This window comes from Xylocopa sonorina, unplaced genomic scaffold (genome assembly GCF_050948175.1).
Source record: "Xylocopa sonorina isolate GNS202 unplaced genomic scaffold, iyXylSono1_principal scaffold0014, whole genome shotgun sequence".
Classification (NCBI taxonomy): Eukaryota; Metazoa; Arthropoda; class Insecta; order Hymenoptera; family Apidae; genus Xylocopa; species Xylocopa sonorina.
In genome coordinates, this window is record NW_027490090.1 from 3,061,947 (window position 1) to 3,076,446 (window position 14,500).

General features: G+C 41.4%; 1 protein-coding gene across 1 annotated transcript; it reads right to left on the reverse strand.

Moving 5' to 3' along the window:
- Positions 1 to 994: 994 nt before the first annotated feature.
- Positions 995 to 13,161, reverse strand: LOC143431755 (uncharacterized). The gene is made up of 14 exons (XM_076908698.1): positions 13,030 to 13,161; positions 12,956 to 12,971; positions 12,363 to 12,506; positions 8,563 to 8,708; positions 8,312 to 8,484; positions 7,404 to 7,674; positions 7,224 to 7,346; positions 6,980 to 7,150; positions 6,583 to 6,743; positions 6,267 to 6,520; positions 3,801 to 6,194; positions 2,266 to 3,734; positions 2,124 to 2,204; positions 995 to 2,050 (listed from the first exon to the last, which is right to left on the reverse strand). The coding sequence occupies exons 1-14, from the start codon at positions 13,159 to 13,161 to the stop codon at positions 995 to 997; spliced, it is 6,591 nt and encodes a 2,196-aa protein (XP_076764813.1).
- Between the last annotated feature and the right edge of the window lie 1,339 nt (positions 13,162 to 14,500).

Consider the following 14,500-nt stretch of genomic DNA (forward strand, 5'->3'; position numbering starts at 1 on the left):
GTAATTTAAGGGGAGGGATAGGAACGAGATGAACACAGAAACGCTAACTGCCCGCCATTGGCAGAAAGCGCGCGAAATTTCGAACTGTCCGGTCGTTAAAAATCTCTCTGGAAGTATTTACAAAATTAAAAACAGCCAATTAAGTGTAAAAATCACAAGAAATAGACGCTGAGTCGATTTAGACCAATAAAGACGTAGTTAATAGTTAAAATGATAGTTTTTTTTTAGGTTTTTAGGATAAATTGTCCTTGTTTCGAAGAGCAAAGGGGTTATTTACAATGATTCGTGCGAGAATCAAGCGTAAAAAGTGCTTTTCTCTCGCCAGCTGGGTCGACGAGCACGGTTTTTCACTTTCACTCGAGATAGAGCGAACCTCGATCGCCTTGGATGTTTTTTCTTTGACACCAGGTAGGTGTGTGGCTGTTCTTGGGCCACGTGGCTCTCTGGTATGCGATTTAAGTCCCTGGGTTAACTGTTATCGTGTTATAATTAGACTTGTCTCATTTCTTGCGATCCCAAGTCATTGAAATTGCTTTGTTTTTTTATTTTTGGACAGAAGTTGTTAATTTTGAGGATTCAAATTAGTAAATTTTATGTTTGCAAGATTTAGTTTCTCAAATTTTAACTTTGCAAATTTTATCACTGCAACTTTAACGTTAGCAAACTCTAACTTTGCAAGTTTTAACTTTGCAAGCTTCAACTTTCCAAATTTTAATTTTTTTTCATTAGCCCTATCTTATAACTTTGCCAAAACTACCATTCAATCTTTGAATAAAGTGACATTAAGCTATTTCTCACAAATATTTGCAATTCTGTGCAAACAGAAGTCACCACAACGTGCAATTGCCCAAACCCAACAGAAACATTCATATTGGGATCGCAAAACCTTACGGAAAGTCCAGAAATCTTAGTAATTAGACCTCCAAACTGCTTCTCCACATTGCATTTACGCTTCTCGAGGCCAACCAATGTCTCGTCGACTTTCAAACGCCACCTAAACCAACAAATTGTTGTCTTGGCAGGCAGGACCCATGCTGGGCCAGTTGCACGCACTGGCGCCATTGTCGAAAGTGAGATGCACAGGACAACTGAACACATGCAACGAGAATTTCTTCTTCTGCTCGTCCCAATGGCAGCCATAGAACTTATTACAGAAGTTAGGATGTCTGAACAAGCCAGGTCTGGCGCAATTCGTGGCTCCATCGATGGTTTCCTCGAAATCATCCTCAGAACGATTTACAGAGAAGCTTTCATCCCTCAAAACAGCAGCAGCAGTCGAAGATTCAACGTTCCTCAGACTTTTCCCTGCTCTGTAACTCGTAGAGACAGTAGAACTGGGCAAATAAGTGTTCGACGGTTTCTCTTCGACCTGGTAATTGAGTGCACTCAACTCTTCGTTCCAGATCTTCACTGGTCCCACAGAAGAGGAGTCCTGGTTGGTCACAAACTCGTCATTTTCTGAAGAATCGTCTTTTTCTAGGTCCACGTAGATGTCTGACTCGTCGTAGCTCGCCAAATCGACTTTACCCTTCGAGGAGTTGATCAGTTTGGACCCAGGGCCTCTGAGATTGGCGAACGGGTCTCCTCTGCAGGTGCATTCTGCCCCCAATTTGCCAAGCAACAGTGGATGCAGGTCACTCCACTTGACGATCACTTTGCCTTTGCCCACAGCTGTGCTTTTGCCAGTGCTTTGATACGTAACGCTCGAAGAAGGCCTTGAGAAGGTTCCTGAGTAGGTTGTCACTGCTGCAGACGATGGAATCCTGCCAGCAGAGGCTGGAGTCGTCGAAATGTAACCTGGACGCAGTGAAGAGGACTGCGTTCTCGAGTAATCTGCTCCTGTCGAGTAAATGTCGTACTGGTTTGGCACGTATTTAGTGCTGCCTCTGTTGTAGTTCGTTACGAGCTTGCCAACTTCTTCTCGAGGGATCTCCACGTTCGTTGGAGATCCACCAGCACCAATTGTGGTCGATTCTGTGCTGTAGGGTCTTGAAAATCCACTTGGAATTACTGTCGATTGATATGTTCGACCACCAGGTAGATATTGAGGCTACAAAATAAGTAATTGTGTTTGTTTACTCTATTTTCAAGACTTAATAACCTTCAGAGTTGTGTAAACTTACCTCAGAAGCTCCAGAAGTCACGTGTGCAAATGCAGTCTTCGATGGAAGTCCAGAAGATGCTGTTGGGGACTCGTAATAGTACTGAAAAGCAGCACAGTAATTACAGAAGAGCTTAAATAGGGTGGTTAATGAAGAATCTTACTTGTGGAGTGGTCGATGGTGCTTGGTACGTCCCTGTGTAGCCACGTTGCTGAGAAGTTCTGGTCCCAAAGTCGAACTGGGACTCAGTTTGACTGCCATATTTGCTTTGAGTGAAGGTTGCTGGCGTTGAAGAGCCAACAGAGCCAGTAGCAATGCCTGTAGAGACTGTAAATGGTCTTTTGGGTCCTCCAAAGTCGAATTGGGACTCAGTTTGAGTGCCATATTTGCTCTGAGTGAAGGTTGCTGGCGTTGAAGACCCAACAGAGCCAGTAGCAATGCCTGTAGAGACTGTAAATGGACTTTTGGGTGCCCCAAAGTCAGTTTCCGAGCCTGCAATAGTACTGTACACCCCTGGTGCCCCAGTTGGAGCACCACTGAAGCCAGCAGACGTTTTGTAAACGCCTGTATCGCCAGTAATCGACGCGAAATCGCTGATTCCTGGGGTATTGTGCACTTCTACAGTCAGGAAGGGTCTGGTTAGACCAATTGGAGACTCTGTGGTCACTGCAGTCTCGAAAGGAATGCTGGGAGTGACGTACGAGTACCCAGTGGACTTCGTAGGACCTGAGACACCTGATTCGTACGAAGGAGTCACTGAATATGCACCATCGCTGACTTCAGTAGACGATTTGGTGTACCCAACAACATTGCCTTCGAATGCTTTTGCTCCAATCTTGTCAGAACTCACTGTTGGACGTGGTTTTCCAGTGAAACCTGTTTTAGTGAACCCACTGGGAGTCGAAGACCCACTGACAAAGCTTCCAGGAAGAACAGTGCCTCCTGTGGGTCTGTAATCTGGGATATCGTTCTCAGTGTACTTCGTAGTGACGCCTCCATTGTTGAACTTGATTGTACCGCGTCCTCCATTGTCGTGGTACTCGTTAGTCTCGTAACTGGTGCCATAAGGTGGTGGAACTGTCCCAATCTTGGTTCCATAGGCAGATCCTGGACCTGTGCCTCCAGTTTGGTACCCTGTTCCTTGATCAATTGTTACTGCAGGCGCTGTTTGGCCTGGCAAGACGAATCCTGGACTGCTTTGTCCTTTTATTACAGTTCCAGTTATTGGTGGTCCAGTTACTGTGACTCCAGGAGCAGATGTTCCATAAATTGTCGTTCCAGGACTGGCTGAGCCACTTATGACGTAACCAGGCGTGCCTGCACCAGTCTTGACGTATCCTGGATGGCCACTTCCTGTTGTTATGCTTGCTTGGCCAGTGGAACCAGCGATTACAGTGCCTGAAGTGCCTCCATAAGTAAGCAGAGTCCCTGGAGTTGAGCCTCCTTGTATATCCTGGACTGTGACGATCCCTGGTCTTCTTCTGACTCCATAGCCAGTAGGTATTGGGCTTTTGGGGAGCGAAGAAAGTCCTGGAGAGCCTGTGTAGCCTGTTGCGTTCAATCCAGGAGAGCTTCCATAGCAATTGGCGATGCAAAGTGGTTGTTTAGGCTTCTCCACGATAATTGGACCGACTAAAGAGAAGAAAAAAGTCAACTAAATGCAGAATGAACGTTAAATGATATTGCAAATGAACTTACAAGGTTGTCCATGTGTGCCAGTGACTGTAGCAGTGTCCAAACCAGTCCCAATTGTGCCGGAAGAGGCATAAATCGGTGTCTGCGTTGGCTGAATACCTAATTTAACTGTTTGCCCAGGTAGCAGGGATCCTGTTTCAGCTCCAATACCAGGTGCACTGCTTTCTGGTTGCTCTGGATAGCCGTAACCAGTTGTTACTATAATAGGAGCTCTTGGTGTGCTTGATCCTGGGTATTGAGTAACAGAGAGGCCAGGATAGGCTGTTTTGACTCCTGATTCTATGGTAGATCCTCGTGTGTATCCTCCAGATCCTACAGAGCCTGTGTACTGCACTCCTGTGGGTATTGTGTGGCCTCCTGCTGCTCCTGTTGTGGATCCTGCAAAGCTTGTTCCAGTTGGGACAGTGTAAATTGTTCCAGGTCCTGAATATCCTCCTGAAATTGGTCCTACGTGGGCACCAATGGTTCCTGTGTATCCTCCAACAGTAGATCCTGCTTGAGCACCACTTGTTTCATCTGTGTATCCTTTTATGTGAACACCACTGGGTCTTGTGTAGCCTCCAACAGTAGATCCTGCTTGAGCACCACTTGTTTCATCTGCGTATCCTTTTATGTGGACACCACTGGGTCCTGTGTATCCTCCAGCAGTGGATCCTGCTTGAGCACCATCTGATCCTGCAGAGGATCCTGTTTGGACACCACTTGTAGCTTTGTATCCTCCAATTGTGGATCCTACGTGGGTGCCAGTGATTCCTGTGTATCCTCCTGCTGTAGAGCCTGTTTGAGCACCATGTGATCCTGCAGAGGATCCTATGTGGGTACCAGTTGGTCCTGTGTATCCTCCAATAGTGTATCCTCCTGCAGTGGAACCTGTATGGACACCACTGCTTCCTGTAAATCCTCCAATAGTTGATCCTACGTGTGCACCACTTGTTTCTCCTGTGTATCCTCCTGCAATTGGTCCTACGTGGGTGCCAGTGATTCCTGTGTATCCTCCAGCAGTAGATCCTGCGTGAGAACCACCTGCTCCTGTGTATCCTTCAATAGTAGACCCTATGTGGGCACCACTGCTTCCTGTAAATGCTCCAACAGTGGATCCTACGTGAGCACCACTTGTTTCTCCTGTGTATCCTCCTGTAATTGGTCCTACGTGGGCTCCACTGGTCCCTGTGTATCCTCCAACAGTGGATCCTGCGTGAAAACCACTTGTTCCAGTGTATCCACCAACAGTAGATCCTCCACGAGCACCACCAGCGCCTGTATATCCCCCAGGAAGCGTTCCATAAGCGCCACCAGCTGTTTCTGAGTATCCTGCACCAGTAGAACCAGAGTACTTCGACCCAGAATCGAATCCAGTAACTTCTTGTCCAGAATAGCCGTGATCTGTGGCTTTGTAGCCTGTTGCACTGGTCACTCTGTAGGTTCCAGTCGCTCCTGTTCCTGTTCCTGCATATCCAGTGGATGTTTGACCTGCTCCTGAATATTCTTTACCTTTGGATCCTGTGTAGACTCCACTTGTTGACCCATAATCAATTGCTCCAGTGTAAACTGAGCCACCAGAGCTTGTGTAACCTGGTGCTGCAGCTTTTGCAGTGGATCCACCGTGGATTCCTGCACCTGCTTGCGAGTAACCACGTCCAGCTCCTGTTTGAGACGTTACTGACCCAGAATATCCACTGCTGGTTGTTTTAGTTCCTTGGTCGAAGGATATTCCATGGTCTACTGTCAATCCACTTCCTGGATAAGCACTTATTGTCGTTCCTGAGTACCCAACTTGGCCACCACGATCAGCTCCAGAATATCCACTTGCAGTTGTTCCAGAGTATCCACCAGACACCTGACCCCCACCAACACCTCCTCCAAAGTGTCCAGTAGCTCCTTGGACACCAGAATATCCTCCACCAACTGTTGCAGAACCAGAACCAAGGTGTCCACCAGCTACAGTGGCGCCAGAAGCACCACTTCCACTGTAAGAAGACGATCCATAGCCTCCAGCACTCGTCTGAGTGTATCCAGTGGACCCTTGAGCAGCTCCATACCCAACTCCAGCTGGTCCAGAGTGTCCTGCGCCAATTGTGGACCCCAAATACCCTTTTCCGGCAGTGCCAGAGTATCCTGCGCCAATTGTGGACCCCAAATACCCTTTTCCAGCAGTGCCAGAGTATCCTGCGCCAATTGTGGACCCCAAATACCCTTTTCCAGCAGTGCCAGAGTATCCATGAGGCAGTGCTCCAGTGTAGTAGCCACCAGTGCCCACAGTGGACCCAGTGGCGTACCCTGAACTGGTGTAACCAGAGTAACCAACCACCAGCCAGGGCCACTCGCAAATTAGCTTCTGCTCGTCGAAGATCAGACCAAATGGGCAGCGAAACTCGTACGCCATCAGCTCTGGCACACCTGTTATTGCATTTTTTGGGTTAAATTGACGTTTTTAGGGGGTAAATGGTTCGTTTGAAGGGGAATACAGACCAAGATCGATGCAAGCGAAGAACCAACGAGGGTTTTGGGGGTCCGCATAGTAGCCTGGCTTGGAGGGGCACTCGAACCTCACTCGAGCAACAGGTGCAATTTCACTGCTGCCAGGACATGGAGAGCCTTCTGGCATGGATCCTGGCCACACGCACACCTCTGTGCGCTCGTCGAAGGACAGACCTGCTGGACAATCGAACTCGAACACGGAGTAGTCCTCTACTTCCTGGTTGAACTTCACGCATCGATAGAATCTGTGCAAGAGCAGGCAGTTTTTGTTGTAAAGTGACAATAAGCAGAAATTAGTTGAATTTACCTGTTGCAACTCTTTGGATGCACGAAGTAGCCTTGTCTGGAGCAGGTGAACTCGATTTGAGTGTTCTCTCGAACCGCTCGAATGTGCCCTTCCGTGTCCACCACGCGCACAACTCGAAAGTTCGACGATTTTACCTTCGTCGGGTACTCCAATTGGGTTTGCTGAAATGTGAGATCAGTCTGTAGCTCTAAGCACTGGTTTTTCGAAATTTTGGACAGCAATTGCCATCAATCGACGCGAATTCTGTGGCTCAAAGCTTGTCCAAAAGGTGGAGCACAATTTGAATTCTAAGAGTAGATCATACGCAGGTAGATAAAATGGAGAGCCTGTCTTATCGACAGACGCTAACTCTACAGTGAATTGAAACACATTCGTCACCAAAATCATTTTTATTTACATGCAATTCGTCTTCCAAAGCGTTCAAAACTGCAGCTCTCGATTTCCTCTTCAAACTCGAGAACGATCGATGAATTTCATGCGTCAGTGGTTTATTGCAATCCGTTTTCGAGTCATTTTCCACTTCATGGACTGCCAATCCTGGTAAATCTCGAATCAGCGCGTATTTTCCCTAGAAAATGATTGAAAAAACCAATTTTACATCACAAAAGGCAAAATGCAACTTAAGTGACAGTCATTTTTACCTTTATCGCGACAGATATTTTATCCTCGAAGGCAATCCACATATTGTCCTTGAAAGCGTAAGGAGCAGTGAGGTCCTCGTCCCTCTCCACAGTCCATCCTTCCTTATTCATCAAATCGCACAGCTGAAACGAGATCAATTAACGCACAATTGCTCAGCATTTGCACATTTACATTTATACCTGTTTCTGGTCGATGCTGATTGGCAGAGCATCCACAGTGGGTGCAGCAGGTGCATTGTCATCCTGATCGACCAATGAGAACCTGAAAGCACTGGCTGGCAGCGACATAAGTATCTTTCTCTTAGGTGCACCCAATCCGCTGATCAAATCGATCAAACTGTCCGCGTTGAACATGTCGAAGAGGCCCATAAGTCGCGATGGATGGAAAGTTCGATGAGTTTCTTCGTCCTCGACCAAATAGTGGGTTGGTATGGCGAATAAATCCACATATCTGCTCAAAAAACACTCGAATTAGTACACTTTTGCCACTAAAAACCGAAAACCAAGGCAGTAGCAGCTGTAAGCAGGATTTATCGAGACGTGACCTATTTTACCGACGCACGCTAAGGTTTTCGAAGCTACAGCGTCGCAATATCGCAAATATCGTTCGTACTCTTTGTTTATTGGCGTTTTGCAGTCGACTGCTCATCCATATTCAACGAAAGAGCAACAAGAAAGAGAAAATCGTGCAGCAATTGCATTGCACGCGTGTTTAGCGTCTCGCAATTGGCACAAGGTTACTCAGACGAGCTAAACATGGCTAGTTTTCACTCTCAGCGTCAGTCAATAATTCATGGCAGCTTTTAACGCGTCTGTCTGGAGTCTGCGTTGGGTTTTGCGCGCCACAAATGGCTGCTGCAGCTGGTCAAAGTTTAAATACTGCGATTATTAGTCCATCTATGGACTTGCGAGCTGCTCGTTAGTTGCAATGGCGCTGTTTGCTTGTTCTTAGCAGCATTCTTACACTTTTGTGGCTGTTTTTGGACTTTTGCTGGGCTCTTTAGTCGAAAACTGCTTTTGGGTTTGCAATTTTCTTGGACACTGAGTACAATTGGTGGTTTTATTAAGCAAAAATGAAGGAATCTTACTTGGACAGCTCCTTCAGATCGAATTGCTTCGCCAGATCCTCTGATTTCGTTGGCAGGACCAAGAAAATCCTCTTCTCGTACGATTTCCTCAGCAGTTCGTCCCTCAAACCTTTCACAAAGTGCAGTAAACGTTCCTTGGAGCCTGCAGTCACGTTTAATTCGACTCCATCGACCTATAAATGTTCAAAAAATGTTAGAAGAAGGTTTTTGGAAGGTTTTTGTGCAATTGTGATGGAAAAAAGTGGAATTGCCTCGCTTAAAACGCCCATCAAACGTGCTGTGAACTCCTGGCGGACTCCACCGGAAGTCCTCAGCGTCTTCTCAGGGTCGTCGATGGAAATCACGAATTGCAGGGGTGGATTTAGCTCCTTCAGTGATTTCTGAAAGTCCCTGAATTCTGAAAACGAGCAAAAGTTAGAGAAATTATTTTTTTTTTATTAGTTTCTTATTTTTAGAAAATTTATTTTCAGCAATTATTGAATTATTTTTAAATATTCTTCTTAATTACTGCAATTTGAAATATTTGAAAAATTTATTGGTCAACTATTTTCAAATTTACAGAACTTTTTTCGTGAGTCGATTTTAAAGTAAAAAAGGTATTTAAATTTGAGTTTGTTTGTAAAGTTCTTTTTTTTTTTTTGCTGGTTTGAGAAATTTGGAAAAAGATTGTGGCGTGGATTGTTGCAGAAAAAAGTGAATGGTGAGATTCGAAACGAGATTCAGTCGAGTATGAGGGAAAGTGATATTTGTTACATCTTGATCGTCTATAAGAACCACTTTCAACGCCACTGTCCTCGCGTTTCATTAGCCACACCCATGTACGAATTTGGGACTGGCACGTGATATTTCTCGTAACTGATGCAAACATTTCTTTCTCGTTTTTTTTAAAAACCAGTCTGGCCTTTCAATCTCATTTTTAAGTCCAAATTTCGTTACTTAAAATGGAAAACGACAAACCCAATAGTGGTGGCTTCGAGCAGAAAAACAGCAATTTAAGGATAAAATCGAAGAAACTATTTTTGAAAAATTGAAAATGGATGTCACTAAATTCTCCCCTTTCGTTTTTTAGAAAATCGGTGTAACTTTTATTTTTAACTTCAAATTTCGTTACATAAAGTGGAAAACAAAAAACCCAATAGTGGCTTCGAGGAAAGTAACTGCAATTTAAAACTAAAATCGAAGGAGCTACTTTCTAAAAATAGAAAATAGCTGTCACTAAATATTCGCACGTGACATTGAACTCATTTTCGACTCGTCCTTGCCATTCGATTTTTATTAACGCAGTGACTCGTTCGTTATCAGAGATACGTTTTTGCCTTTGCAGATCTGGTCTTCGAGCTGAGACCATTCATGGCGAGATACGAGCTCGTTTTCGCGCGATTATGTCAGAAACGCGTCTCTCTCTCTCTCTCTCTCTCTCTCTCTCTCTCTCTCTCTCTCTCTCTCTCTCTCTCTCTCTCTCTCTCACTCACTCACTCTCTCTCTCTCTCGATTTTTCTTCATCTCGCGATCGAATTACACGCGTGACGAATCGATTTCCCCGGAATTTCGAAATTCCCGCTCTTTTTTTTCGTCTCCTTCGCCTTTCGTGCGTTGCGCAATCGATCAGATTTGGCGCCACTTCGACGTTTGGGGAACGCTGACCAGATTTATGGGAACTGATACAGCCAGACACTTTTTTTCAGTGATATAACGGGTGGTCTGACAGGTCTGACTTCGAAAAAAGAAAAAAATTCATTAAAATCCAAACGTTTTGCCAAAAATGACTAATTGGGTTTAAGAAAGTGCTTAAAAAATTTTTATTAAGAAAATATTCAATGCAAAATGTGTGCAAGAATAATGCAAGGACAAAAATAGATATAAAGGGTGTCAAAAACAAATTTACAACTGCATAAATTTACAATAAATAGCACAGTATCCTCTTTTTGCTGTAAAAGGCGACTAATTGGGTTTAAAAAAATGCTCAAAAAATTTTTATTAAGAAAATATTAAATACAAAATGTGTGCAAAAATAATGCAGGGACAAATATGGATATAATGGGTGTCCAAAATTAATTTACAACTGTATAAATTTACAATAAGTAACCACAATGTCCTCTTTTTGATCATAAAAGCCAACTAAAGGGGTTAAAAAAATACTTAAAAAATTTTAATTAACAAAAATGAAACACTAAATATAAAATGTGTGCAAGAATAATGCATTGCAGAATAACTACGATTTTATACGGACACTTGCACACCATTTTATGGCAAAGTTCCAAGGTTTTCTAAGTCCACAGAAGACCATCACAGTTGGTTGACGACCAACCAAGCCATTTAACTCGAGAAATTTAATTAAAAATTTCAATTACCGCCATCTGGCAAGCGTGCGTTTTAAAAAGACAATGTAACCTCTCGTTAAGCAGTAAACACACTGAGATTACGCAATGTAATCCATCTTGTGCGGTTTCTTTGATACGCACGTGCGAACTGATCGCAGATTAGGGCAGCCATCTTTAAATAATTGTTTCTGTGGTCGAGCATTGTGTCTTACGAAGGTTATGTCACGATTCGAGAATACTTTCTTCGTTTTTAACCTTCTAATCTGACTGTTTCGAAGGCCATCTTGGACTTAAGAAATCCGTCGACTTTATTTTTAATTAATTTAGAAAATAAATACTTTTTCTTAAGTTTGAAGCTTCAAATTTGGCAGTTTTGAAGGCTATTTTGGTTTGAGTAATCTGTGGTCTTCATTTTTAATTAATTAAGAAAATTTAACCTTCTAATTTGGGACTTTTGAAGGCCATTTTGGTTCAAGAAATTTATGGTCTATCATTTTTAATTAATTAAGAAAATTTAACTTTGCAATTTGGGACTTTTAAAGGCCATTTTGGTTAAAAAAATCCATGAACTGCATTTTTGATTATTAATACAGCAATAATTAAGATAAATACGATTTACAACGTGTGTTTGTCTACTGAAAAAGGCACAACAGTGACACAGTGCTGTTGGTTCTATAAATTGCACGATTGCTAATTAAAGGATGCAGGAAATATATTTTCTGCGAGTGATTTAGAGTCGTGGATGTTCAGATTCGAGGCGTAATCCTCATAAATAATGCATAGTCAGAAGTTCGATGACGGAAACTGAGAATCAGTGCCTCGAGGCTGTAAAAGTAGACGTCCCCTGTGGTTTGATGTTGCTGCGCCTTGGCCAAGTGCAAGGATGTTGCATTCGTGCCACCACAAATATGTAATCTTGTCAATTGTGACGTAATATTTAATATTTTTTGAAAAATTTGACACCAACAGTGGTGAATGTGTGTTGTTATTATTTCTATACTAAAAAATTGCTAAATTGTCAGGCAATATTCAGTATTTTTTGAAAAAACAGAAACCCAATAGTGGAGCAGGAATGTTGGTCATTTTCATATACTAAAAAGTTACTAAATTACGAGGAAATATTCAAAATTTTGGGAAAAATTGGACACCAATAGTCGAGCACGAATGTTGATAATGTTTATAAAGTAAAAAATTGCTAAATTATTGGACAATATTCGATATTTTGCGAAAAACAGAAACCCAATACTGAATCACGACTATTGGTTTCACAAAAACTCCCAAAAACCCCTCAAAAAATAAATGTTAATTCAAAAAACTCGGGAACTTCAATCAAAACCAGCAATACCAACAAATTAACTCCTTAAATGACTCATAAATACTCATTCACGCATCTACCATCAAACGACCATAATCCTGCTGCTTTCATAATACAAAATCCTTCGAGAAATCGCCACTCTAACGATTCTACGATTTTTATTTATTAACAAAACGACTCAGCACGATCGATGCGAAGAAAAATCGACTTCCAAGAAACCTGTTCGCGAGTTTTCCCAGATGTGACATTATTATTTTCAGCGATTCAAGGACGAGCGTAATCGCCTGGCGATTGTCGCGAATCAAAAAGGATCTTTGCTTCGAACGATCGTCGTCTCGCGTTGAAATTAAAATCAGTTATTGCGTTTGCATGCGATTGTTTGGCAATTAGAAGGAATTACGCGTGTTGGACTTACCGGAAGTGGAGACGTTTCGCGCGTCGTGGCCTTGGTGGACCAACGTGGTGCATTTGCAGATGGCTTCCGTCAGTTGGTCGATGTCACTGGCGGAAGTGTAGCAGACTACTTCTCTTCCTGGCGATGTTGTTTGTTTTGGGCATTCTGAAGTCAAATTTTGGGTTTTTTGAACAATTAAATTATTTTTTTTGCGTAAAATTCAAAATATTGTTAATTAGTAATATTTTAAGTTGAAAATTGAAGGTTATTTTAGGGTAATTAAATTATTTAATTGCATAAAATTCAAAGCATTACCAATTATTAATATTTTTAATTGAAAGTTTGAGATTTTGGCAATTAAAAAAAATATTTAAGGGAAATTTTGGGGCAATTAAATTATTTAATCGCCTAAAATTCAAAGCATTACCAATTATTAATATTTTTAATTGAAAGTTTGAGGTTTTGTTAGTCCAATAAATTAACCAATAACGTTAATAATTAATAACACTCAGTTCTCTTGCTTTTTGAGTATTTTGAAGAAATTTATAAAAATTTGAGGTTATTTTAGGGTAATTAAATAATTTAATCGCATAAAAATATTAAAATTAAAAAACTTGAATTTGAATTTTGCTAATATTCGAATGTTATGAATGGGAAGACTGGAAACGATTGACAGTCGAGAACGAACGGAACGAAGCAGTGATTTTCCGTGGCCGTGAGAGGATAAGAAACTTAAAAGCCAAAAATTAGTAACTCCTCGAGATCCGCGTCTGTTGCGTACATCGAACGCAAGGTTGACATCATCCTTCACGTTCTCCATTTCTATAATAGTCGTTTACATAGCCGCACAGCCTTGCAGCTCGACAACAACCGCGAGAACCGAGTAAAGGATGTCTCAACAATTATTTATGCGACTTTATTATTCAATTAAACCGTATTCTTCTTTTTTTACGCGTACTCCATCTTGAAAGTAATTAAAACGAGCTTAGAGATTAAAATATTGATAAACTAATAAATAATTCTCGAATTTTTAGTCACTTTATGCTTTTTCAGCTACTTAAATAAATTTTCAGCTAATTTAATAAATTAAAGCGTCAGTCATTTTGTTTGTAAGCATTCATGAATGAAAATGTCTTTTTTAAGTTTGAATTTCGCGCGAGAACTGCTAAAAGGATGTCTTAATAATTATCTCTGCGACGTTATTATTCAATTGAACTGCATTCTTCTTTTTTTACGCGTACTCCATCTTGAAAATGACCAACGCAAGCTTAGAAACTAAAAGATTGCTAAACCAATAAGTAATTTTCGAATTTTTACGCGTACTCCATCTTGAAAATAATTAAAACGAGATTAGAAACTAAAAGATTGCTAAACTAATAAATAATTTTCGAATTTTTAGTAACTTTATGCTAAGTAACTTTAAGTTTGAGCAAATTTGATGAATTGGAGCGTCAGACATTTTGTTCTTAAACATTCATGAATGAAAATGTCTTCTTTAATTTCAAATTTCGCGTGAAAATTGTTCTAAATTTAACAAAGTAATTATTTCTGCGATTTTATTATTCAATTAGTCCATATTTGCCTTTTAAACGCGTACTTCATTTTGAAAATAATTAATACGAGCTTAGAAACAAGAAGATTGTTAAATTAATAAATAATTGTCGAATTTTTACGCGTACTCCATCTTGAAAATGATTAATACGAGCTTAGAAACTAGAAGATTACTAAATTAATAAAGAATTGTCCAATTTTTAGTAACTTTATGCCTTTCGAGCAAATTTGATGAATTAGAGCGTCAGACATTTTGTTTTTTAAACATTCATGAATGAAAATGTCTTTTTTAAGCTTGAATTTTGGGCGAGAATTATTCTACACTTAACACCCTCTCGAATGCACCACCTAACCATGGAATTCGTTAATTTCTGCACGTGTCGCGAGCAGGTTTAATGGCGGAGGCCTTGTACGGATCGTTGCTCCAGTTGTTGATGGCGTAATATAACCTTAGAGGACAACGTGTTCTCGATATTATGAGACGAAGATGAGGATGTGGGGGTGTGGCAATGGACTGTGGTTAATTCGCGAAATTTACCTCCAAAAATCCTCAAATTTCACTTAAAAAAGAAAGAAAAGAAGAATTCTAATTCTAAATTGAACTCTGA

Bases quoted from the DNA above. Each gene is read 5' to 3' on its own strand.
- LOC143431755 (XM_076908698.1), bottom strand. From the start codon at position 13,161: ATGGAGAACGTGAAGGATGATGTCAACCTTGCGTTCGATGTACGCAAC. The intron at 6,521-6,582 runs GTAAATTCAACT...GCTCTTGCACAG, and splicing joins CATCCAAAGAGTTGCAACAG to ATTCTATCGATGCGTGAAGT. The intron at 2,205-2,265 runs GTAAGATTCTTC...GCTGCTTTTCAG, and splicing joins CACCATCGACCACTCCACAA to TACTATTACGAGTCCCCAAC.